The sequence below is a fragment of the Zophobas morio genome, unplaced genomic scaffold, assembly GCF_036711695.1.
Source record: "Zophobas morio isolate AGI-343-1 ecotype UQ-CSIRO unplaced genomic scaffold, CSIRO_AGI_Zmor_V1 ptg000021l, whole genome shotgun sequence".
NCBI lineage: Eukaryota > Metazoa > Arthropoda > Insecta > Coleoptera > Tenebrionidae > Zophobas > Zophobas morio.
In genome coordinates, this window is record NW_026972126.1 from 24,523,231 (window position 1) to 24,549,486 (window position 26,256).

General features: G+C 33.0%; 2 protein-coding genes across 2 annotated transcripts; one reads left to right on the plus strand and one right to left on the minus strand.

Moving 5' to 3' along the window:
* The first annotated feature begins 9,112 nt into the window (after positions 1-9,112).
* On the plus strand, positions 9,113-9,798 carry LOC135131878 (uncharacterized). The gene is made up of 2 exons (XM_064059727.1): positions 9,113-9,227; positions 9,312-9,798. The coding sequence occupies exons 1-2, from the start codon at positions 9,219-9,221 to the stop codon at positions 9,711-9,713; spliced, it is 411 nt and encodes a 136-aa protein (XP_063915797.1). The 5' UTR covers positions 9,113-9,218; the 3' UTR covers positions 9,714-9,798.
* LOC135131877 (6-phosphofructo-2-kinase/fructose-2,6-bisphosphatase-like) lies at positions 9,796-25,439 on the minus strand. Its single transcript, XM_064059726.1, has 6 exons — positions 25,023-25,439; positions 16,851-16,991; positions 16,248-16,546; positions 15,931-16,197; positions 10,567-10,785; positions 9,796-10,512 (listed from the first exon to the last, which is right to left on the minus strand). Exons 1-6 carry the CDS (start codon positions 25,063-25,065, stop codon positions 10,048-10,050), a joined length of 1,434 nt encoding a protein of 477 aa, XP_063915796.1. The 5' UTR covers positions 25,066-25,439; the 3' UTR covers positions 9,796-10,047.
* Positions 25,440-26,256: the final 817 nt, after the last annotated feature.

The window sequence follows — 26,256 nt, forward strand, 5'->3', positions numbered from 1 at the left end:
ACAAAAGTTTACCATGCTTATAATAACTTTAAAATATTCCCAAGATTTCAAAGCATTCGGTTTTGTAATTCCTGATTAAATCGATAAAATAAATTCACGCCTTCATTAATTTTTTTGAGTCACCCTGCATACGCAAATCCAAAAATATGAATGGAATGATAAATCACAAGTACAGACTCATCATATTTTGTACATTTTAGATACGATTTATTCGGAAAACTTTTGAGCTGACGTCATCAGTTTTTTGTAGAAGATAACCAAATATATTTTGACTAAAAATTTATTATGCTCTTTATAACCTTAAAACATCTGCAAGATTTCAAAGCATTCGGTTTTGTAGTTCCTAATTAAATCAATAAAATAAATTTACGCATTCATTAATTTTTTTGAGTCACCCTGTATATGCAAATCGAAAAAAATTGAATGGAATGATAAATCACAAGAAGAGACTCACCATATTTTGTACATTTTAGATAGGATTTATTCAGTAAAATTTTGTGGTGACGTCATACATTTTTTAGGGGGGACGACCAAATACATTTTGATCAAAAATTTACCATGCTTATGATATTTTAAAATATCTTCAAGATTTCGAAGCATTCGGTTTTGTAGTTCCTGAGTAAATCAGTAAAATAAATTTACGCTTTCATTTATTTTCTTGAATCACCCTGTATAAGCAAATCCAAAAAATATGAATGGAGTGATAGATCACAAGTACAGACTGATCATATTTTGTACATTTTAGATATGATTTATTCGGCAAATTTTCGAGCTGACGTCATCAAGTTTTTGGAGGGGATAAACAAATATATTTTGACTAAACATTTATTATGCTCTTTATAACCTTAAAACATCTGCAAGATGTCAGAGCATTCCGTTTTGTAGTTCCTGACTAAATCAGTAAAATATATTCACGCATTAATTAATTTTTTTGAGTCACCCTGTATATGCAAATCCAAAAAATATGAATGGAGTGATAAATTACAAGTACAGACTCATCATATTTTTACAGTTTAGATAGGATTTATTCGGCAAACTTTCGAGCTGACGTGATCAATTTTTTGGAGGGGATAAGCAAATATATTTTGACTAAACATTTATTATGCTCTTTATAACCTTAAAACATCTGCAAGATTTCAAAGCATTCGGTTTTGTAGTTCCTGATTAAATCAGTAAAATAAATTTACGCATTCATTAATTTTTTTGAGTCATCCTGTATATGCAAATCCAAAAAATATGAATGGAGTGATAGATCACAAGTACAGACTCATCATATTTTGTACATTTTAGATATGATTTATTCCACAAACTTTTGAGCTGACGTCATCAAGTTTTTGGAGGGGATAAGCAAATATTTTTTGACTAAAGATTTATGATGCTCTTTATAGCCTTAAAACATCTGCAACATTTCAAAGCATTCTGGTTAGCAGATTAAAAATTAAATTTCAAAATGTTGTTTTATAATTTTGATTTTTTTTCCAAAAATCTGGACGTTTCGGGTGAAAAGTCGATTCAGAGTTGTAAACTACATGTGTAGGACTATGTTATTTTATACAATTGAAAACCCATTTACTATGTACAATTTTGAAGTGACGTCATCGCATTAGTGGTGGGGATGATTAGACAAATTTTGGTTAGCGTTTTACCATCTACATGATATTCTTAATATAAGTACAAAATTTCACAACAATCGGTCGAGTACTTTCGGAGATTATCTGTCTAATAAAAATCCGGGACGGCAGACGGACAGACGGACAGACGGACAGACGGACGGACAGACGGACGGACAGACGGACAGACAGACGGAAATGGGGGACCCATTTCTTCGTCTTCTACGGGTCATGAAAGATCGAGAAAACGTAAAAGTAGAGAGTCGGCCGACGGACTCGATTACAATACTTCCTTTGCTTACGCTCGGGAAGTAAAAATCTAGACATTCTCAATTTCTCAGTCCATGCTTAACTTCCACTGTTTATGTTTATACTTCAACCGAGTTCGACTATCAGCACGTTTAGAATACAAGCATCAGCTGTAAAAGAAAATGAAACTTGGTCGATTTTGTGTTCTCAGCGCAGAGCAAACGACTAACTGATTAATTCATACTCAGTTTTTTCCCCAAAAACACTGATAGGTTTGAAAAAATTCGGCAAAAATGTAGGATTCATAATTGCAATTTCAAAGTTAGATTCTAAAATATTGTTATACAATTTTGATTTTTTTTCCAAATTTCCAAAACTCTGGTTGCAAAAGGTAAAAACTCAACACAGATTCATAAATCACACATATGTCATTTTATAAAATTTAAGAAACAGTAGTTTTATAAAAGTAAAATTGGCAACACAGCACGCACCTAATGCGTGAATATCTGCGGCTTACTTTCTGATTTCTTAGTAACGATGGTGACCGAAATCCACCCTTTATTTTTTTTTAGGACAATATTCATAACAAGCTACTAACTAGCTAGTAAGACTGATTGTGGCTAATTAGATGCACCCGAAGAAAAGAGAGGGTGGGTGGGCGGGCCTAGTACATGCTAAAATAAGGCTGATTTTGCCCCACCCACCCACCCCCTCTTCATTCCAATGACTACTCTTAATATTGTTTAGTTTTATCTCAGCAAATGCTAGCCCCGCCCACCCACCCTTTATTTTCTTAGGTTGTATGTGATTTGCCAAAATCAGTCTCATCTTAGCAAGTACTGCCCCCCCCCTTCCGCTATGTTCTCATTCTAACGATTTTATATCTCTTCAATATAAGATCCACCTTTCGTTCAGGGCCGATAAAATCAATCACTGAAATGGGGGTGGGTCTTATTAATTAATGTTCGTTTGTACAATGGGAATAGAAACTAATAGAACCTAGGCTGTAATCGTAGTTTTTTGTAATACTATATTTTTACTACTACAATTAAAAATGGTAATTTTATAGAAGTGTGGGGGATAAAATTTTACCATCTTATACATCTTTTTAAATGTTTGTTGTGAAAAGAAGACTGCATATTAAGACGAAAAAAAGCAAAACGTAAGCCCCACCCACCCACCCGATCTTAATTATGACGATTTTTCCTTATTTATCGTTAGTCAGGAGGGGCGGAGCTTAAGTTTAGTTGTTTTCTGTAGATACGTAATCTTCTTTTCACAAGATATTTAAAACATATTGAAAATGGTAAATTCTTGTCGGGAAATACTGATTTTACAACTAAGCCCCGCCCCTCGCTCTGACAACGAATGAAAAATTCATCACATTTGAGGTTGGGGCGACGAGTGTCTTATTATTTTTTTTCATGACATATATAGTTTTATTTCAACAATATGACACTTAAAAGCATGTTTTATATGATAGATCCTTGTAGAGAAATAAGCATTTTGCAATTAAGCTCCGCCTCTCGGCTCACGACGAATAAAAAAGTCATCACAATTGATATGAGGGTGGGTGGGCGGGTTTTGTGTTTTGCTTTTTTTCCCTTAATATACGTAGTTTTCTTTTTATGATAAGAAACTGAAAATATACGTAAAAATTGTAAATTTGTAGAGGAGAGTGTGGGATAAAATTTATCATTTTACACATGTTTTCAATTCTTTGTTGTGGAAAGAAGACTGCATATTAAGATGAAAAAAATGCAAAATATAAGCCCCGCCCACCCACCCGATCTCAATTGTGACGATTTTTCCTTATTTGACGTGAGTCAGGAGGGGCGGAGCCTAAGTTTACTTTTTTTCTGTAGATTCTGTAGATTGTTTTCACAAGATATTTAAAACGTCTTGAACATGGTAAATTTTTGTCGCGAAATATTGATTTTATAATTAAGCTCCGCCCCTCGCTGTGACGACGAATGAAAAATTCATCACATTTGAGGTTGGGGCGGGCGGGTGGGGCTTATTTTTGGATTTTTTGTTCTTGACATATACAGTTTTCCATCAACAACTTAAAAACATGTTTCACATCGTAGATTCTTGTAGAGAAAAAAGCATTTTGCAATTAAGTTCCGCCCCTCGGCTCGTGGCGAATACAAAAATTCATCACAATTGAGATGAGGGTGGGTGGGTGGGGTTAGTATTTTGCTTTGTTTCCCTAATATATGTAGTTTTCTTTTCATGATACGAAACTGAAAATATGCGTAAAAATTGTAAATTTGTAGAGAAGAGTGTGGGATAAAATTTACCATTTTATACATGTTTTCAATTTTTTGTTGTGAAAAGAAGACTGCATATTAAGAAGAAAAAAATACAAAACGCTAGTACCTGCTAAGATTAGAGTGATTTTGGCTAATGAGATACACCCGAAGAAAAGAGAGGGTGGGTGGGCGGGCCTAGTACATGCTAAGATAAGGCTGATGTTGGCAAATGACATACTCTCTAAGAAAAGAGAAGGTGGGTGGGTGGGGCTAGTACCTACTAAGATAAAACTGATTTTGGCAAAAGACGTATCCTCTAAGAAATTTAATTAAAAAATTATTATAAAAAAAGACACTAGAGGCTCCAAAGCACTTTCAAATTCTTTCCAAACAAGAATACGTACAACCTCAAGGGTTTTTTAAATTCTTCAAAAAAACAACACGGGAGACCAAAATTAACTCAAAAACAGGTCAGATCAGAGTTTTCCAAAAATAGGACACCAAAGTCCCCCAAAACTGTTTTAAATACTTAATTTACAACAAAAATCCCCATGGGCTCCCAAAATAATACACCATGAGTACCCAAAAGTCTCCCGAATAAAAAAAAAAACAATTCGGTACTCAAGACTTTTTCAAATTCATAAAAAATAAAATACTGAAAGTTCAAAAGATTTTTTTAAGTTCATCCAGCAACAAAACATCAGATTCCTTTAAATTTATCCGAAAATAAAGCACCAGGGGACCTAAAATTAACTGCGAACGTTTTAAACGTAGGGTTTTGAAAACTTTGACAATTTTTGATACGTCAAACATTTTTAACTGCTTACTCAATTTTGAGGGACTTTGGCGTTCTATTTTTGGAAACTTTTCACCTGACCTGTCATTTACCAAAATTAGTTTTATCTTAGCAATTACTATCCCCGCCCACCCACCCTCTCTTTTCTTAGAGGATATCTCATTTGCCAAAGTCAGTCTTATCTTAGCAGGTACTAGCCCCGCCCACCCACCCTCTCGTTTCTTGAAGGGTATCTCATTTATTAAAATCAGTCTTATCTTGGCCGGTACTATCCCCGCCCACCCACCCTCTCTTTTCTTAGAGGGTACGTCATTTGCGGAAATCAGTCTTATCTTATCAAGTACTAGCCCCGCCCACCCACCCTCTCGTTTCTTAAAGGGTATGTCATTTGCCAAGGTCAGTCTTATCTTGGCAGGTACTAGCCCCGCCCACCCACCCTCTCGTTTCGTAAAGGATATGTCATTTGCCAAAATCAGTTTTATCTTAGCAGGTACTAATGACTAACTTTTAGAAAAAATGATCAAAATTTGGCAATATTACGAGCTTCTTGTATGCACAAGGCAGGAATTTTGAGCATCTTTTCTAGTGTTTAGTTGATTATTACTTAAGCCGGAGATAATAACGAATTAGGTGCGTGCAGTGTTACCAATTTTACTTTTATAAAATTACGTTTATTTCGTAATCTACATCATAAAGATTTTTTTTTATTATGTTTTTGGGACTTCCAAAGAGTTGATCCGCCATTTTTCAGACACCTTGTATAATACCAAAAAAGGGACTAACTACTAGTAAGTATAATGGTACGTTTCACCCCAGATTTCGTTTTTTGATTTATTATAAAGTGCTTTATTATTTTTTTTAAGAAATTTTGACGTCGGAGTGTTTTTTTTTTTATTTTTTCTGTAAAAATCATGGTAGGAATCATAATCAAAATCTTGAGAAAATTTTTTAAAAAATAATCTTCAAAATGGAGTCAAGTGTTAAAAAATGCATAAAAAAACGTCACTTTTTTGTTTTACAAAAAATCAATAAAAAATCTTCTACGTCTGCACGTTTAGTTCTTTTTCTGGTAGTTGGTAGTTCTGCTTGGAATTTTAGTTAGAGGGTTGGTAGAAGATGGCGGCTTGGTAGGGAGGTGAGAGGATCAGTTTTGGTATGTTTGTTGTGAGTGTAACCACGTGGTGAGTTAGCTAGGTTAAGTTTAGTTGGTTTGGTAGTTAATAAAAAGGAGAAAGCCTTTGTTTAACGAAATTTAATCGTAACGACGACACCACAGTTTGCTCAACACGCGTAGGTAATTCTCCCGGGTTTTTACCAAGCGAAAATAGGTGAATTTTTGACCGACGCCAACGCGTGGTGTGAATTGTTTTATTGTTTGTAAATTCACAGTTCATGTTAGGATTTTAATCGTTAACTGATTCTAACACAATTTAACAAACATTAGATTTGTTTAGATAAGCACTTGCTAGGAGATTTCATGAAATTCACTTCGTCAGGACTCATTTTTTGTTTACCAAATTACGAATAACTCGAATAGACATAAAATATTAACCTCATGTAATTTTGTTAGTTTTGCAATTTTTCACCTCATACAGTTTTTCTCTATCTCACAATTTTAGCCCCAGTAATCTTCTTTGTTGTATAATTTGAACCTAAATATTCATGTTTTGCAGTTTCTATCCTCACGTAATTATCTTTTGTCTGCACAAGTTTTATTTCACACCAGATCTTTTTGTTCTTATAAATCTTTGCTACTTTTTTTTATGTAAATATTTTGTTGATTAATGCTTCCAACATATAAATTGTCTGATGACCAATCTTAATCTTAGACAAGAATTCTTTGCTGTTTAAAAATTTCACGAGAATGTATGACGAATTGAAATGTTGTTTATTGTTCTTTTGAAACTTTAACACTTTGAACATTGAAATGGAACTGAGGTAAATAACACAATAGCACGTGTCGGAAGCGGAGTGCGCGGTTCCTTGTCGAGCTGGCGGTCGCGCCATCTGCACAAAGGATGCAGACCTAGAATAGTAGTGAGTGCTTGCTAGAATCACCGTCGTGGGGGGAGAAGAGCCATAACCAGGAGCCCCAAACTCCACTCGTGTTACAACGCCCCCTATAGGTACGTCAGGTGTGTTCTAGAATGAAACTGAGACAGTTCGATCGCCACGCTCTTATAGCGCTTTGGTGCCGCTGCCGCTGCATAGATTTTTATTAAAATTTTGTCCTCCTGTTGCTTTCAATTTTTTTTTCACATGTCGATTTAAGGCGGAATGTTTGGGTTATTACAGTAACCTTTAAGAAATTTAATTTAATTATTAAGTAAGAAAAGACACTAGAGGCTCTAAAGCACTTTCAAATTCTTTGGCCCCGCCCACCCACCCTCTCGTTTTTTATAAAGTATCTCATTTATCAAAATCAGTCTTATCTTAGCAGATACTAGCCCCGCCCACCCACCCTCTCCTTTCTTCGGGTATAACTCATTAGCCAAAATCAGTCTTATCTTAGCAAGTATTAGCCCCGCCCACCCACCCTCTCCTTTCTTCGGGTATAACTCATTAGCCAAAATCAGTCTTATCCTAGCAAGTATTAGCCCCGCCCACCCACCCTCTCCTTTCTTCGGGTATAACTCATTAGCCAAAATCAGTCTTATCTTAGCAGGTATTAGCCCCGCCCACCCACCTTCTCTTTTCTTAGAGGGTATGTTAGATATTCACGCAGTGTTACCAATTTTATTTTTATAAAATTACGGTTTTTTTTCGTAATCTAAACATAAAGATTTTTTTTTATTATTATTATTTTTTTTTGGGGACTTCCGAAACCCCTGTACATAATGTACTGAAGAGTTGATCCGCCATTTTTCAAACAGCCTGTGTAATACCAAAAAAAGGGACCAACTAGTAGTAAATAAAATGGTAGGTTTCACCCTACAATTTTTTTTAATTTATTATAAGGTACTTTATCTTTTTTTTTTAAGAAAATATGACATTGAAGAGTTTTTTTTTTGTAAAAATCTCAAAATCAGCGGTTTCTATATGAATCCGCGGAAATCATGGTCAAAATCTTTAGAAATCCGCAACTTTTTAAAAAATAATCTTCAAATTCAAGTGAAATGTTAAAAAATGCATAAAAAACTTCACGACAAAAACTGACTTTTTTGTTTTATAAAAAAGCAATAAAAATCTTCAATGTCTGCACGTTTACTTCTTTTTCTGGTAGTTGGTAGTTCTGCTTGGAATTTTAGTTCGAGGGTTGGTAGAAGATGGTGTGAATTTGTTTTATTGTTTGTAAATTCACAGTTCATGTTATGATTTTAATCGTTAACTGGTTCTAACACAATTTAACAAACTTTGGAGCCGCTGCCGCTGCATAGATTTTTATTAAAATTTTGTTCTGTTGCTTTCAATTTTTTTTTCACATGTCAATTTAAGGCGGAATGTTTGGGTTATTACAGCATCCTTTAAGAAATTTAATTTAATTATTGTAAGAAAAGACACTAGAGGCTCTAAAGCACTTTCAAATTCTTTGGCCCCGCCCACCCACCCTCTCGTTTCTTAGAAGGTATCTCATTTATCAAAGTCAGTCTTATCTTAGCAGATACTAGCCCCGCCCACCCACCCTCTCGTTTTTAAAGGCTATGTCATTTGCCAAAATCAGTTTTATCTTAGCAGGTACTAATGACTATCTTTTGATGTTGAATGTTTTTTTCTCAAAAAATCTGGGTGTCTGGGATAAAACTCAACAGGGAATGTGCAGAAATATCTTATTATATAAAATTTAAATAATATTTACTACTGTAAATTTTGGAGATGACAACAAATCATTGGTAGGGATGATTAGCCAAATTTTGATTAGCGTTTTACCAATTTCCCAACTGACACTTGCATAATTAAATTGACCTTCAGTCAATTACTAGTAATTTTCATTTTCTCACTAGAACGTATTACACCACCAAATTGAAAAACCAAATTAGTAACTTTCGCGACCACATACTTTGATCCTGTTCACTACTCGTTTCACTTTGACACAACAAAGCAAAATTGTGGGGTCGAAGCCTCTCCTACAACGACACACTGAGATTCACCAATCGCACGACCCTATTTGAGTCACGTGACGCTCTATCCACACACTATTGGCCGCTTCGACTACACTTTTCGGCGCTGTCTCAGTTCCTTGAAAATTTAAATTAAACGTCACTTGTCACTTGTCAACCTCGCGTGTTATTTAACCACAATAAACAAATTACAACATTTTCACGTTAAAAGGTGTTCAAAATGGCAAATCTACCGCAGAACTAGTCACTGATGGCTAATGTAAGTAAATCTGTCACAAACATTTGGTAGTTATTTCGTTTTTCCGGAATTGTGAAATTTGAGGTTATGTGTACCTCTTTACAGAAAAAATGCCCCCTTTGCAAGAAAAACCTGAGTCTGCAGCAAGTCAACTTGAGTTTGGCCGTCTACTTGTGCGAGGACCTCAACTGCAAATACCCGGTGGGCTACGATTGCACTGTGGTGGAGCGAAAGCTCGAAGACATGGATAAAAGTGTGGATCTTTCGAGCGAGAAAGAAAGCGAGGAGTTGGACGATTGGATTCACGAGGTGGTCAAGGAGAAGGTTCCCGAGACCACGATCGACTTGTCAAACGCCGAAACTGAAAACGAGTCAGCCGAAGACTGGATTGATGATCTCGTGGAAGAGGCGGTGAACGAGGCCCGGCGGTATGAGGCGTCCAACGAGGTGACCGGCGACAATTCGGCAAGCATCGGCGATTTAGACGACTTTTTAGATTTTTTGTAGTATTTAAATGAAGTGAGTATTATTGGTTCAAGTTTCTATTTTGAGAAATAATTTATGCGTTGTTTTAATAAAACAAAAAAAATGAGTTTGAGTTTCTATTTTGAAACCATATATACACGTTTGTAATAAAACTCTTAACCTACGGTTAACACATACAGAACATAAAAAATGCACTATAAATCACAGTTAAATACTATCCGACGCTTATTGCTATGGAAGGTAGATTCGTCCAGCAAATGTTCTTCAGCTACAGTGACACAACGCGCAAAGCCAAAGTAACAAAACTAGCCTACATTCAAGACTACAACATTTACAACAATGTCGCCCTACTAAGCTAAGTACAGTACGCCACCGTGCCGCTCAAGCTGGCCACGGACTCGTAGTGCGCGGGCAGCGTCAGTAACGCCTCCTCGCGACTCCGGCCCTCGGAGCAGTTGAGCGGCTTGGCGCGGTTGGTGTCCACGCAGTCCACCGGCATCTTCACGGTCTCCATGTTGTAGTTGTACCCCTGCAGAGTCACCTTGATGATGGTGTGCAGCGGCACGTGCAGGTAGGGCACCTCCTCGGGCGGGGTCTCCAGGAAGTAGGCCAGCACGCAGCGCAGCACGGCCTGGTGCGAGATGGTGAGCACGTTGGTCTCGCACTCGAGCTGCTCGAGCACGGGCACGACGCGCCGCATCACGTCCAGGTAGGACTCGCCCTGGGGGTAGCGGTAGGTGAGCTTCTCGTGGTCGCGCATGGCCAGCTCGCGGGGGAAGCGCTCGGATAGCTCCTCGTAGGTGAGGTTCTCGCAGGCGCCCTGTACAAAAAAACAGTTATTGGGGGGTTTACAAGCGGAATGTGGGGGACGTACCGAGAAGATTTCGTCCAGTTCGGGCAGGTGCTGCTTAGGCGCGTTGATATGGGCGCTGGTGGCTTTGGTTCTCTGGAGAGTGGAAGTCCAGATTTGCAAAGAAGGGAGGTTTAAAGCGTGGATGTGCTTAGCTAAGGATTGGGCGTACATGCGGCCTCTGGGTGAGAGGGGGGCGTCGCCGCCGATTCTGCCCACGACGTTGAATTCGCTTTCCCCATGCTACAACAAAAATTGATTGTTTTATTTTTGTTCTACTGGTCAAAAGTTATTTAAAAATTTGTATTTAAAAAAAAATGCAATTTTGTTTTTTTTCAAATTTTCGATTTGAAATTTTTCCATGTTCTAATTTTTCATGTTCCGATTTTATAATTTTTTGTTTTTTCGAGTTCAATTTTTTCAGTTTTTCTGCCTGATTCTTTTTTTTAGTCACCCTGTATAAGTAATTCTAAAAACTACAAGTGCATTGATAAAACACAATACAGAGTCGAAATTTTGAGACTACGTCAAATTTTTTGGGAGGCATAAACGAATAAATTTTGATTAATGATTTGCAAGTTTGCCAATTCCAGACCATACGGTGTTTTTTTTTGAGTTGCTCGAGTTTTCAATTTTTCTTTTTTCAGTTTTAATTTTTTCAAATTTTCGTTTTTTGAATTTTTCGATTTGTGATTTTTCTAATTTCTTCAATTTTTCGATTTAAAATTTCTCGAATTTTCAATTTTTCATTTTTTCTACTTCTGGATGTTTCAATTTTTACACTTGGCAATTTTTCGATTTTTCATGCCTTTAATTTTTTGTTTCTTCAAATTTTCGATTTTCAATTTTTCGTTTCGTTTTTTTTTCAAATTTTATAATTTTTCTTTTTTCAATGTGAAATTTTTCAGTTTTTTGATTTGCAATTTTTCGGTTTCCAATTCGTCAACTTTTAGATTTTTTTATTGTTCGTTTTTAATTTTACATTTTTGAGTTTCATGTTTTTTCAGTTTTTCGTTTCAACTGTTGATTTGCAGGTTTTCTAATTTTTATTTTAAATATGTAGTAATAAAAATTTTTAAAAATTTTACGATTTTAAATTTTTCCAATTTTCAATTATTGGATTTAAAACTTTTTCGTTTATTCGACTTTTCAGGTTTTTTATTTTTTAATTTTCATTTTTTCAGATTTTAGATTTGCAATTTTTCGTTTTGGTTTTTTATTTTCTTCAACTACCATACTTTTAAATTATTCCTTTCTTCAATTTTTAGTTTTTCGATTTTCCAACTTTTGGACGTTTTAATTTTTAGACTTGGCAATTTCAATGTTTATTTTTTCAAAGTTTCGGTTTTTGAATTCGGATTTTATAATTTTTCTTTTTTTCAATGTAAATTTTTAACTTTTTGGATTTTTTCAACTTCAGATTTTTCAGTTTCTCGATTTTTCGATTTTTGAGTTTTCCAATTTTTCATGTCTTAAATTTTCGATATGCAGTTTGTCGTTTCAGTTTTTAGTTTTCTTTATTTTTTCAATTTTTCGATTTTTCAATTCTAATTTTATAATTTTCTTTTTTTAATGTAAAATTTTTGAATTTTTTTCAACTTTTGAATTTTCCGTTTCTCATTTTTTAATTTTGGATTTTCCAAATTTTCGTGAAGTCAATTTTCGATATGCAATTTTCAGTATCGGTTTTCAGTTTTCTTTGGTTTTTCAATTTTTCGGTTTTCAATTCTGATTTTATAATTTTTCTTTTTTTTTATTATAATTTTTTTTATTTTTGGATTTTTTCAACTTTAGATTTTTCAATTTCTCGATTTTTCGATTTTTGGGTTTTCCAATTTTTCATGTCTTAAATTTTCGATATGCAGTTTCTCGTTTCGGTTTTTAGTTTTCTTTATTTTTTCAATTTTTCGATTTTTCAATTCTAATTTTATAATTTTGTTTTTTTAATGTAAAATTTTTGAATTTTTTTCAACTTTTGAATTTTCCGTTTCTCATTTTTTAATTTTGGATTTTCCAAATTTTCGTGAAGTCAATTTTCGATATGCAATTTTCAGTTTCGGTTTTCAGTTTTCTTTGGTTTTTCAATTTTTCGGTTTTCACTTCTGATTTTATAATTTTTCTTTGTTTAATTATAAAGTTTTTTTATTTTTTGATTTTTCCAACTTTAAATTTTTCAATTTTTGGATAATCCAATTTTTCGTGTCTTCAATTTTCGGTTTTACAATTTTTCGTTTCGGTTTTTAGTTTTCTTTATTTTTCAATTTTTCGGTTTTTCAATCGTGATTTTATAATGTTTCGTTTTTTCAATGTAAAATTTTTAAATTTTTTAATTTTTTCAACTCTAGATTTTTTCGTTTCGGTTTTTAGTTTTCTTTAGTTTTTCAATTTTTCGATTTTTCAATTCTGATTTTATAATTTTTCTTTTTTTAATGTAAAATTTTTATTTTTGGATTTTTTTCAACTTTAGATTTTTCAATTTTGAATTTTCCAATGTTCCGTGTCTTCAATTTTTCGTTTCTGTTTTTAGTTTTCTGTATTTTTTCAAATTTTCGATTTTTCAATTCTGATTTTATAATTTTTTTTTTTTTCAATGTAAAATTTTTAAATTTTTGGATTTTTTCAACTTTGGTTTCAATTTCTCGATTTTTTAATTTTTGGATTTTCCAATTTTTCGTTTCGGTTTTTAGTTTTCTTTAGTTTTTCAATTTTTCGATTTTTCAATTCTGATTTTATAATTTTTCTCTTTTTTTAATGTAAAATTTTTATATTTTTGGATTTTTTCAACTTTAGATTTTTCAATTTTGAATTTTCCAATGTTCCGTGTCTTCAATTTTCGATATTCAATTTTTCGTTTCTGTTTTTAGTTTTCAGTATTTTTTCAAATTTTCGATTTTTCAATTCTGATTTTATAATTTTTGTTTCAATGTAAAATTTTTAAATTTTTGGATTTTTTCAACTTTACTATCAGTTTCTCGATTTTTTAATTTTTGAATTTTCCAATTTTTCGTTTCGGTTGTTAGTTTTCTCTAATGTAAAATTTTTAAATCTTTGAATTTTTTCAACTTTTGGATTTTCCGTTTCTCGATTTTTCAATTTTTCAATTGATTTTATACTTAATTTTTTTTTCAATGTAAATTTTTTTAATTTTTGGATTTTGTCAACTTTAGTTTCAGTTTCTCGATTTTTTAATTTTTGGATTTTCCAATTTTTCGTTTCGGTTTTTAGTTTTCTTTTTTTAATGTAAAATTTTTAAATTTTTGAATTTTTTCAACTTTAGAATTTTCCGTTTCTCGATTTTTCAATTTTTGGTTTTTCCAATTTTTCCTGTCTTCAATTTTCGATATGCAATTTTTGGTTTCGGTTTTTAGTTTCCTTTAGTTTTTCAATTTTTCGGTTTTTCAATTCTGATTTTCTAAATTTTTTTTTCAATGTAAAATTTTTAAATTTTTGAATTTTTTCAACTTTAGTTTCAATTTCTCGATTTTTTAATTTTTGGATTTTCCAATTTTTCGTTTCGGTTTTTAGTGTTGTTTTTTTAATGTAAAATTTTTAAATTTTTGAATTTTTTCAACTTTAGAATTTTCCGTTTCTCGATTTTTAAATTTTTGGATTTTCCAATTTTTCCTGTCGTCAATTTTCGGTATGCAATTTTTCGTTTCGGCTTTTAGTTTCTTTATTTTTTCAATTTCTCGGTTTTTCAATGTAAAATTTTTAAATTTTTGGATTTTTTCAACTTCAGATTTTAGTTCTTCAATTTTCGATATGCAATTTTTCGTTTCGGTTTTTAATTTTTTTATTTTTTCAGTGTTTTGATTTTTTTTTTAATGTTAAATTTTGCAATTTTTCGATTTTTCGATTTGCAATTTTTCCGTTTTACATTTTTCGATTTTTTAATTTTTCATTTTTTCAATTTTACATTTTTTTATTTCATGATTTTTCTTCAATTTTTCGTTTCTTCAGTTCGTGATTTCAAATTTTTCTAGCTTTCATTTTAAAGATATAAAAAAAATTTTTACTTTTTTAGTTTTACGATTTTAGAATTTTTCCATTTACAATTATTGGATTTTAAAACTTTATTCGTTTTTTATTTTTCAGTTTTTCGATTTTTCGTTTCGGTTTTTATTTTGCTATATTTTTTCAAATTTTCAGTTTTTCAATTCTGACTGATTTTTTTTTTCAATGTATTTTTGGATTTTTTCAACTTTAGATTTTTCAATTTTGAATTTTTCAATTTTCGATCTGCAATTTTTCGTTTCGGTTTTTAGTTTTCTTTATTTTTTCAAATTTTCGGTTTTTCAATTCTGGTTTTTTTTTTTTTTTCAATGTAATATTTTTGGATTTTTTCAACTTTGGTTTCAGTTTCTCGAATTTTTAATATTTTGGACTTTCCAACTTTTCGTTTGGGTTTTTAGTTTTTTTTTTTTAATTGTTCGGGTGTTCAATTCTAATTTTATAGTTTTTCTTTTCTTAATGTAAAATTTTTAAATTTTTGAATTTTGTCAACTTGAGAATTTTCCGTTTCTCGATTTTTTCAATTTTTGGATTTTCTAATTTTTCCTGTCGTCAATTTTCAATATGCAATTTTTCGTTTCGGTTTTTTTTATTTTTTCAATTTTTCGGTTTTTCAGTGTTTTGATTTTTTTTGCCAAATTTTGCAATTTTTGGATTTTTCGATTTTCAATTTTTCCATTTTACATTTTTCGATTTTTTAATTTTTCATTTCTTGAATTTTACATTTTTTAGTTTCATGATTTTTCAATTTTTCGTTTCCTCAGTTCTTGATTTCTAATTTTTCTAGCTTTCATTTTAAAGATTAAAAAAATTATTTTTAAAATTTTCACTTTTTCAGTTTTACAATTTTAGAATTTTTCCATTTACAATTATTGGATTTTAAAACTTTATTTTCACTTTTTTGGTTTTGCAATTTTTCCATTTTTCAGTTTTTCGATTTTTAACTTTTCGAATCAAACAAATGGAAAAAATGCAAAACTGTAAAATTGAAAAATCAAAAATGAAAGAACGAAAAAGTATAAAAGGAAAGCTGAAAAATCTAAAAATTGAGAGACTTCAAAATCGAAAAAACGAATTTTTTCTTTTATTTTAAAAGAAATGATAAAGTGATCAACAAAAATCAAGAACTTGAAAAATTGTAAACAACTCTAAAAACTACAAGTGCATTGATAAACCTCAAGTACGGAGTCAAAATTTTCAGGTGACGTAAATCTCCTGATAGAGATAAACAAATAAATTCTGATAACAAATTACTACAATTTGCAAGTTTGCAAGATTTCAGAAATGTCACACAATTTTATTTTTTTGACAGAAACGGAGGACCACTTTTTTCGTACTCCAGAGGTCACGAAACGTCGACAAAACAAATATATTTACCCGACTAAAGTACAGCGTCTGTTGTACGGGCTTGGCCGCCGAGATGTACCCCAAGATCTTGCTCTCCCTTGTCCCCGAGACCCCATGGGCCACCACCCCGCTTTCACCGCTATCGAGCACCTTCACCATGGGACACGGCAACTCCCAGTGACTGCCCAACGACGGCGACTCGTACTGCGCCTTGTAGTGCGCCATCTTCAGAGTGAGGTCCTTCAGCGCCTCCTCGGTCGCCATGTCCCTGTAGTCGGCGCTGTACTGCAGAATCTCCTAAAAATCATACTAGTAATTTGCTACTACCAACCCTTGAAGCAGCATACCTTGAAGTTGCGCTCCAGCAGCACCGGGTCCTCGCAGACGCACTCGATGAACATGACCCGGAAGCCCAGCTGGCCGTACACCAGGTCGTAGATCTCCTCGCGCTGCGCCCGCGACACGTTAGGCCCGTCCAGAATGGCCACGTGGTGGTTGGGCTCCTGGAGCCACGAAGCCGCCTCCTCCAACGCCTCGCGGAAACTTTGCTGGCGGATGCGCCAAGCTGGCAAGTTGTCAGCGCGGAACATTTCGTGGGACGCATACTTCTTGATGTGCTTGCGGCGGTAGTCGCTAATGTCATACACTAAACGATAAAAGCCAAGTTTAGTTATAAATAGAGCGCAAAGTATGCTGTTGTTGTTGATAACTTATCGCTAATCCGACACTCCTACTCGAGTATCGTGGAATTTACTAATCTGGATGAGGTGCAAACGCACCATAAACCAATAAAAAATATTGTGTAAACAACACGATTCAAGTTTGCGTCAGCCCGAAAAGATGACAACAAACACACCCACATTGTGTGACTTGAACCTCATCCAGAACACCTCATGAATTGTGATACATAGGAGAGCACAGTTTCGAGCTAGTGGGGGTAAACAGCTTACCTTTGCAGACGTCCCCGGTGTAGTTGAGGTACCTGGTCAGGCGCTTGGCCATGAGACTCTTGCCTCGGCCCGGCAGCCCCACCATGGCGACCAGCAAGGGGGCGAACTGGCGCAAGGGAGCCCTCTTGGGGGCCTGAGCTCCTGTGTAACAAAAAGGACTCATCATGTCAGTGTACTACAATCAAGTGACGATTAAGTGCACTCGGCTGTTAAAATAACGAGTAATCTTATCTGCGAAATTCGTAAACAATGTAATTGAATAGTACGAGTGAGTGGTACGACTCGGGTGGAGAGGTTATCGAGTTAATTCGGTTGAGCTAGGTTGGATTGCGTGATTTTGGCGAAATCGTGGCGATATTTGCATGCACTAAAAAAAGAACGGATTTTTTGGACGTGGCGCCAGGATTAGTACTACAAAATTTCCGCTCTTCATTCAGATAAAGGAAACACTTAATCTTGTCATAAACACCTTAATCTCAAAACAAACCATTATATATATATTATATTTTGCCTTTAAAATGGAATTGTGAAAAGATGGCTATGTATATTAAGAAAAACAGGCAAAATATAAGCCCCGCCCACCCACCCGATCTCAGTTGTGATGATTTTTTTATTCGTCGTGAGTCGAGAGGGCGGGGCTTAACTGCAAAACCCTTATTTCCCTACGACAAATTAAAAAAGCATGCTTTTTTAGTATCGTGTTGTTCAAAGACTACTATGTATATTCAGAAAAAAATAGAGTCAAATATTTGGCCCCACCCATACCCGCCCCGATCTCAATTCTCAATTGTGATGAATTTTGATCCATATCTGTTTACAAGAATTTACCACTTTAAACATATTTTAAATCTCTTGTCCTGAAAAGACATATAATCAGAAAAAAAAACAGAATTTTTGGAAAAAATGGTAAAACCAAAATTTGTCTCATAAAAATCGATGACGCCATCTTACAATTTTGCTGAGTAAATGTAAAATATACACAATGTTAATTCTAAAAATCACAGAAATTCTAAAGTTTTGACCGATTTTGTGGAAAGATTCCAAATGTTGTGAAAGTCCCAAATATTACAAGGTTTTCAAAGGTCTTAATGCTTTCAAGGATGCCAAAAACTCTAAGGAGTACAACGATTTCAGGAATTTCAAAAAATTAAGAAAAAACTAGAGAAGCCAGCAATTTAAAAATTCTAAAAGGATTTCAGGGATTTCAAAAATTCCGAAGATTCAACAGATTCCAAAAATTTTAAAATTGGAAAGATGATAAAAATCCCAAAGTTTTAAAAATTTTTGAAGTTCTAGAAGTACTGAAATATCTAAAAATAATGCAAATCTGAAAGCTCTAAAGATTATGGAAATTCTAGTGATTCTAGTTTCTGAAGATTCTAAAGTTTCCAGTGGTTTGAAAGATTCAAAAAGGATAAAAGCTTTCACGGATTACATACAGTAGAAATTTCGGCTTTTAGTTTTCTTTAGTTTTTCAATTTTTCGATTTTTCAATTCTGATTTTGTAATTTTTCCTTTTTTTTAATGTAAAATTTTCATATTTTAGATTTTTTCAACTTTTTGATTTTCCAATTTTCCGTATCTTCAATTTTCGATAAGCAATTTTTCCATTCAGTTTTTAGTTTTTTATTTTTAAAATTTTTCGTTTTTTCAATTCTGATTTTATAATTTTATCTTTTTTTCAATGAAAAATTTTTCAATTTTTGGATTTTTTCAACTTGAGATTTTTTAGTTTCTCGATTTTCCAATTTTTGGATTTTTCCAATTTTTCGTGTCTTCAATTTTCGATATGCAATTTTTCGTATCGGTTTTTGTTTTCTTTATTTTTGTCAATTCTTCGGTTTTTCAGTGTTTTGATTTTTTTTTAATGTCAAATATTACAATTTTTGGATTTTTCGATTTACAATTTTTCCGTTTTACATTTTTCGATTTTCTAATTTTTCATTTTTTCAATTTTAGTTCTTGATTTCTAATTTTTCTAGCTTTTATTTTAAAGATATAAAAAAAAATATTTTTAAAATTTTTCACTTTTTCAGTTTTACGATTTTAGAATTTTTCCATTTACAATTATTGGATTTTAAAACTTTTTCGTTTTTTCAAATTTTCGTTTTTTCAATTCTGATTTTATGATTTTTTCCTTTTTTTTTCAATGTAAAATTTTTAAATTTTTGAATTTTTTCAAGCTTTGGATTTTTCCGTTCCCTGATGTTTCAATTTTTGGATTTTCCAAGTTTCGTGTCTTCAAATTTAGATATGCAATTTTTCGATTGGGTTTTCAGTTTTCTTTATTTTTTAAAATGTTCAGTTTTTCAGTTCTGATTTTATATATTTTGAGTACAATTTTTCAATTATTCAATTTTCGATATGCAATTTTTCGTTTCGGTTTTTAGTTTTCTATATTTTTTCAATTTTTCGGTTTTTCAATGTTTTGATTTTGCAGTTTTTGGATTTTTCAATTTTTCCGTATTAAATTTTTGGATTTTTTAATTTTTCATTATTTCAATTTTTCATTTTTTAGTTTCATGGTTTTTCACTTCTTGATGTGTAATTTTTTGAGCGTTCATTTTAAAGATGTAAAAATAATAATTTTTAAAATTTATGTGATGATTTTTTTTATTCGTCGTGAGTCGAGAGGGCGGAGCTTAACTGCAAAACCCTTATTTCCCTACGACAAATTAAAAACATGTTTTTTAGTATCGTGTTGTTCAAAGACTACTATGTATATTAAGAAAAAAATAGAGTCAAATATTAGGCCCCACCCATACCCGACCCGATGTTAATTCTCACTTGTGATGAATTTTTCATTCGTTGTCAGATCGAGGGGCGGGGCTTAATTGCAAGATCCATATCTGTTTACAAGAATTTACCACTTTAAACATATTTTAAATCTCTTGTCCTGAAAAGACGTATATTAAGAAAAAAGGCAACATATAATCAGAAAAAAAACAGAATTTTTAGAAAAAATGGTAAAAGTCTAACCAAAATTTGTCTCATAAAAATCGATGACGCCATCTTACAATTTTGCTGAATAAATGTAAAATATACACAATGTTAATTCTAAAATTCACAGAAATTCTAAAGTTTTGACCGATTTTGTGGAAAAATTCCAAATGTTGTGAAAGTCCCAAATATTACAACTCTTTCAAAGATCTTAATGCTTTCAAGGATGCCAAAAACTCTAATGATTTCAGGAATTTTAAAAAATTAAGAAAAAACTAGAGAAGCCAGCAATTTAAAAATTCTAAGAGGATTTCAGGGATTTCAAAAATTCCGAAGATTCCACAGATTCCAAAAATTTTAAAATTGGAAAGACGATAAAAATCCCAAAGTTTTAAAAATTTTTGAAGTTCTAGAAGTACTGAAATATCTAAAAATAATGCAAATCTGAAAGCTCTAAAGATTATAGAAATTCTAGTGATTCTAGTTTCTGGAGATTCTAAAGATTCTAAAGTTTCCAGTGGTTTGAAAGATTCAGAAAGGACAAAAGCTTTCACGGATTACATACACTAGAAATTGCGAATTGTAAAAACACTTAAGACTCTAAATAAACTAAAGTTCTAATGTTCTAAATATAAAAAAGATCCAACAAAATCTTAAAAATTTTGAAGAACCTGGGGGACTAATGATTCTAGAAATTGCAGAAATTTTAGGCTTTATAAAACTCCTAGTAATTCCCAAAGTGTCAAAATTTCCACAGATTAGAAGGCTCTAAAGAGTCCAAAGACCCTAAGAACTCTAAGGAGTCAAAAACCAAAATTCTCTTTCGAATACTTGAAAGATTCTAAAGGTTTTAGACAAAAAAGACAAAGATTCTGAAACTTGTAAAAACCGCGTGAACTCTTAATATGCCAAAGATTTTAAAAATTCCAAAGAAAACAAAAATCTTAAAGACCTAAACATCATAAAGATCGGAAAAATGCTTCAAAGATTAGAAAAATTCCAAAGATTTAGACTCTTAAGATCTATAAATTTTAGAAACTCAGAAAAAATTTAGAAAGTGGGGGGAAAATGTGGTAGACCTAGAAATCTTGAAAATATTGGAAAAGTTGAATTTCAAAATTCTGGTCATTTTGTGTACTTTCGAAAATCTGAAAAATTGGGTTAATCTGGAAAATCTGAACATTCTGGAAATTTTGAAAATTTTGCAATTACGAAAATTCCCAAAAATTAAAAGAAAATAAAAAAATATTAAATCTCAAAATTTCAAAAGTTAAGATTGTAGATATTCAAAAAATTTCAAAGTTTCCAAATGTTTGAAATATTTAAAAGGTTTCAAACCTTTCAAAAGTTCTAAAGACTCAACACATTCTAAAAATCTTAAAGATTTCATACACTAGAATTTTCGAATTGTAAAGACACCAAAGATGCTAAATAAACTAAAATTTTAGGTTCTAAATAGAAGAAACGGATGATAAAAATCCCAAAGTTTTAAAAATATTTGAAGTTCTAGAAGTACTGAAATATCTAAAAATAATGCAAATCTGAAAGCTCTAAAGATTATAGAAATTCTAATGATTCTAGTTTCTGGAGATTCTAAAGATTCTAAAGTTTCCAGTGGTTTGAAAGATTCAAAAAGGATAAAAGCTTTCACGGATTACATACACTAGAAATTGCGAATTGTAAAGACACTTAAGACTCTAAATAAACCAAAGTTCTAATGTTCTAAATATAAAAAAGATCCAACAAAATCTTAAAAATTTTGAAGAACCTGGGGGACTAATGATTCCAGAAATTGCAGAAATTTTAGGCTTTATAAAACTCCTAGTAATTCCCAAAGTGTTCAAAATTTCCACAGATCAGAAGGCTCTAAAGAGTCTAAAGACCCTAAGGACTCTAAGGGGTCAAAAACCAAAATTCTGTTTCGAATACTTGAAAGATTCTGAAGGTTTTAGACAAAAAAGACAAAGATTCTGAAACTTGTAAAAACCGCGTGAACTCTTAATATGCCAAAGATTTTAAAAATTCCAAAGAAAACAAAAATCTTAAAGACCTAAACATCATAAAGATCGGAAAAATGCTTCAAAGATTAGAAAAATTCCAAAGATTTAGACTCTTAAGATCTATAAATTTTAGAAACTCAGAAAAAATTTAGAAAGTGGGGGGAAAATGTGGTAGACCTAGAAATCTTGAAAATATTGGAAAAGTTGAATTTCAAAATTCTGGTCATTTTGTGTACTTTCGAAAATCTGAAAAATTGGGTTAATCTGGAAAATCTGAACATTCTGGAAATTTTGAAAATTTTGCAATTACGAAAATTCCCAAAAATTAAAAGAAAATAAAAAAATATTAAATCTCAAAATTTCAAAAGTTAAGATTGTAGATATTCAAAAAATTTCAAAGTTTCCAAATGTTTGAAATATTTAAAAGGTTTCAAACCTTTCAAAAGTTCTAAAGACTCAACACATTCTAAAAATCTTAAAGATTTCATACACTAGAATTTTCGAATTGTAAAGACACCAAAGATGCTAAATAAACTAAAATTTTAGGTTCTAAATAGAAGAAACGGATGATAAAAATCCCAAAGTTTTAAAAATATTTGAAGTTCTAGAAGTACTGAAATATCTAAAAATAATGCAAATCTGAAAGCTCTAAAGATTATAGAAATTCTAATGATTCTAGTTTCTGGAGATTCTAAAGATTCTAAAGTTTCCAGTGGTTTGAAAGATTCAAAAAGGATAAAAGCTTTCACGGATTACATACACTAGAAATTGCGAATTGTAAAGACACTTAAGACTCTAAATAAACCAAAGTTCTAATGTTCTAAATATAAAAAAGATCCAACAAAATCTTAAAAATTTTGAAGAACCTGGGGGACTAATGATTCTAGAAATTGCAGAAATTTTAGGCTTTATAAAACTCCTAGTAATTCCCAAAGTGTTCAAAATTTCCACAGATCAGAAGGCTCTAAAGAGTCTAAAGACCCTAAGGACTCCAAGGGGTCAAAAACCAAAATTCTGTTTAGAATACTTGAAAGATTCTAAAGGTTTTAGACAAAAAAGACAAAGATTCTGAAACTTGTAAAAATCGCGTGAACTCTTAAAATGCCAAAGATTTTAAAAATTCCAAAGAAAACAAAAATCTCAAAGACCTAAACATCGTAAAGATCGGAAAAATGCTTCAAAGATTAAAAAAATTCCAAAGATTTAGACTCTTAAGATCTATAAATTTTAGAAACTCAGAAAAAATTTAGAAAGTGGGGGGAAAATGTGGTAGACCTAGAAATTTTGAAAATATTGGAAAAGTTGAATTTCAGAATTCTGGTATGGTGCCTGATAATTTTAGAAATTTTGCAAAATGTGGAAATTCTGGTCATTTTGTGTACTTTCGAAAATCTGAAAAATTGGGTTAATCTGGAAAATCTGAACATTCTGGAAATTTTGAAAATTTTGCAATTCCGAAAATTCCCAAAAATTAAAAGAAAATAAAAAAATATTAAATCTCAAAATTTCAAAAGTTAAGATTGTAGATATTCAAAAAATTTCAAAGTTTCCAAATGTTTGAAATATTTAAAAGGTTTCAAACCTTTCAAAAGTTCTAAAGGACTCAAAGGTTAAAAAGGTTTTTAAAATTCTGTTCAAAATATTTCAAAGATTCTTTAATTGGATTATCGATTATACAATTGTTGCGTAGGCAAATGTCAACGACTTATTTTTACTCGAACGAGAATCGAACTTTCTCTTTTCAACCTTCGCTGCGTTCCCAAATATTTGTACAGCGATAAATTCAGGAGTGTTTTCTGGAAGCCGACGAAAATAAGACAGTCGGAATAAAAATCGGGTGATTTTGGGCGCGCCAAGCGTGGAAATAGAATGATCTTTGGACTAGACCAACTGACGCCAGAGCCCAAATAGAGCGCATTGTTGCACTCCCAGAAATAGAGCCCGACATTTCACACACGTGCTCCCAATTGTGCAACGGTTCACCAAGCGCACCATTCGGCGTCCGATTTGAATTTGGCGCCTCGGATTAATCGCAACCGTGGCAAAGACCTCCGATAATCGCAATGACACCAATACCAAATGTCAATGCTTGCAATTTTTAAAGACTTTGCTCGCTTTGCGCAACCCGTACACGTGTAAAGCACAATTAGGTCGGATTTTAGCCAGCCGATTTTTGATTGGATGATGGCGGATGCAATTTTTTTATTAGATAGGGTCCGCGTTCACGTGAAGAGCGCTTGGTTATTGATTTCAACCGAGATTTAACAACAATGGAGCTCGAGTGGTCTAAATAAGTCATTAAAAAAAGATTAGAAGCAGGTGACAGATAAGTCATGTTACTGAGTAACGTCGCTCAGGTTTAAATTTAGACCTAGGAAAATTTTCAAGAGCGTGTTCTAACTGCATCGTGGACACAATTTCTTAGTAACAACTCAGGAAATCGCTTTGAAAGCTGATAACCTTGAACTAAAGCAAAATTGTTGGAAAATTTTATTTTCATCCGGTGTAAACAAGTCCCAATTGCATTTTAATGACGTGTAGGGGGGAGAAATGTCCGGAACTAAATTTCGACTTTTAGTTAACTTTGAATTAGCATTGAGCGCCAATTTAGACCCGGAAGCCGGATTTCAATGTCTGCAATGACGTCTTTACCTCAAACCCATTCCACCAGGAAGCCGAAATTTGCATATACTCTGGCGATGATTTGACAGTTCGATTATGTTTGACTGCAAATCGAACCACTTTTGATTATCTCGTTACAAACAATCAACGTAATCCTGATATAAATAGGTAATTTGTTGTGGTCGTTACAAGCCATAAAACTTTATTGGCTATAATGTAATCCTCGTTATACTTATCTCCCCCTATTAGAAAAAGACAAATAATAAACAACTTTAGGTCAAAATTCCCCTTTTGTCACTATTGGAAATCCGCCAAACAAGAAAGTGGATAACGGGAACAAAAACCGCCCTTGAACAACACTATTTTCAGCCTGAAAGAGTTGATCGACCTTCGTTATTTGCGAAATTAGCACGTTATATTTATGATAATTGGCGATTACAGCGGGGTTACAGTTAGTATTGAGCTAGGGTAGGATTAGCACAAGTTGCCGAGTGGCTGCGCATGCGCGCATCGATCCGCAACCGGAAGAGTGACAGCCCATATTCAACCGATGCGATAAACAAGCTTTTATTTTAATTGCACTGCAACCATTCTCTTTGCCCTATTTTACCTTTGCATTCGTCGTGTTTGGCCTGGCGCTTAATCGAAGCCATTTTGCGGTTCGGCTGTTGTACGACTGTAGAAAAAGAACACTTCCTGAATGAATTCGGATCTACACTAGTCGATTCAAAGAAACAATCCAAGCACACTTTTACCGGACGCACTCAAACGAAAACAAAGAATTGCAGCTAAATGTGGCTGCCTTCCTCGGAGAAGTGGTCGGAGGACGTGTGTATTATGAATTTTTTGAGGATGTGTCGCATTCCAAGTCTGTATCTGATTTCCGTCGCCAGATTTACTGTATTGCGGAACTTGAGGGTGAGGTACCAAAATGCGTCTACCGCACTTCGCTGTGGGGCATTTACACGACGCGGTCTCGAGAGCTACACTTTCGCGCAACGGTTCTCGAACGGTGTGGTAAACAACGCCAGCCGGGCTTGGTATAAATGGGATCGATGTAGGCTGCGCAGAGGGGGAAGGTGGGGTCGTGGCGCAGAGGTAGGCTCACTGGCCGGCGCCCAGAAAAACAAAGCGTTTTTTTGAAGACGGGCGTACTTTTCCGAGAAGATCTCACTCGAGAAAAATATATTTATTTCTGGTTTAATTTCGTGTCGTTCTGAGCAAAAAACGCAAAATTGTTGCGTTTGTTTCGAATTTGGCGCCCTCATTTCGTCCGTGACGTCACCGCTAAAATCGGCGCGTAATTCGAATCGCGGGTATGCGATACTCCACAATTAGTTTTTTTATGACTTCAAACAGTCCGCGTCCTATTTACTAAACGTCAGCCTGCATCTGCCAGGTTATTTTAGTTTGGACTTTGTACCCTAATACGAACCTTCATTATTATTTATTGTGTTCGTGTAAGTAATTTATTGGTTAATTACAAAGTACACAGTTGCTGCTGTTTTAATTTTTCTTGCGACTACTATAAAAATCAGGTTTAGATAATAATTATTTCGTTAATAACATGTTTGTTTAGTTTATCAATGCAAAGTTCAGTCGTTTCTGTGAATTATGACGGCGGATTTTTTTCGTTTTGTGGAAATTTAGGAGCTTGTCTAGCTTGATTTGACGATAATTAAGCTAAATTTAGAGCCGGATTTTGTCTTGGAAAATAAATTTCAATCAGCTTTAAAACACACTGGACGTTTCAATGTTAACATTGTTTGGGGTGTTCTTACTTTATTTCAAACAATGTTTTCGCAAGTTCACGCTCGGCTAAAATATGGCAAGCAAAATATACA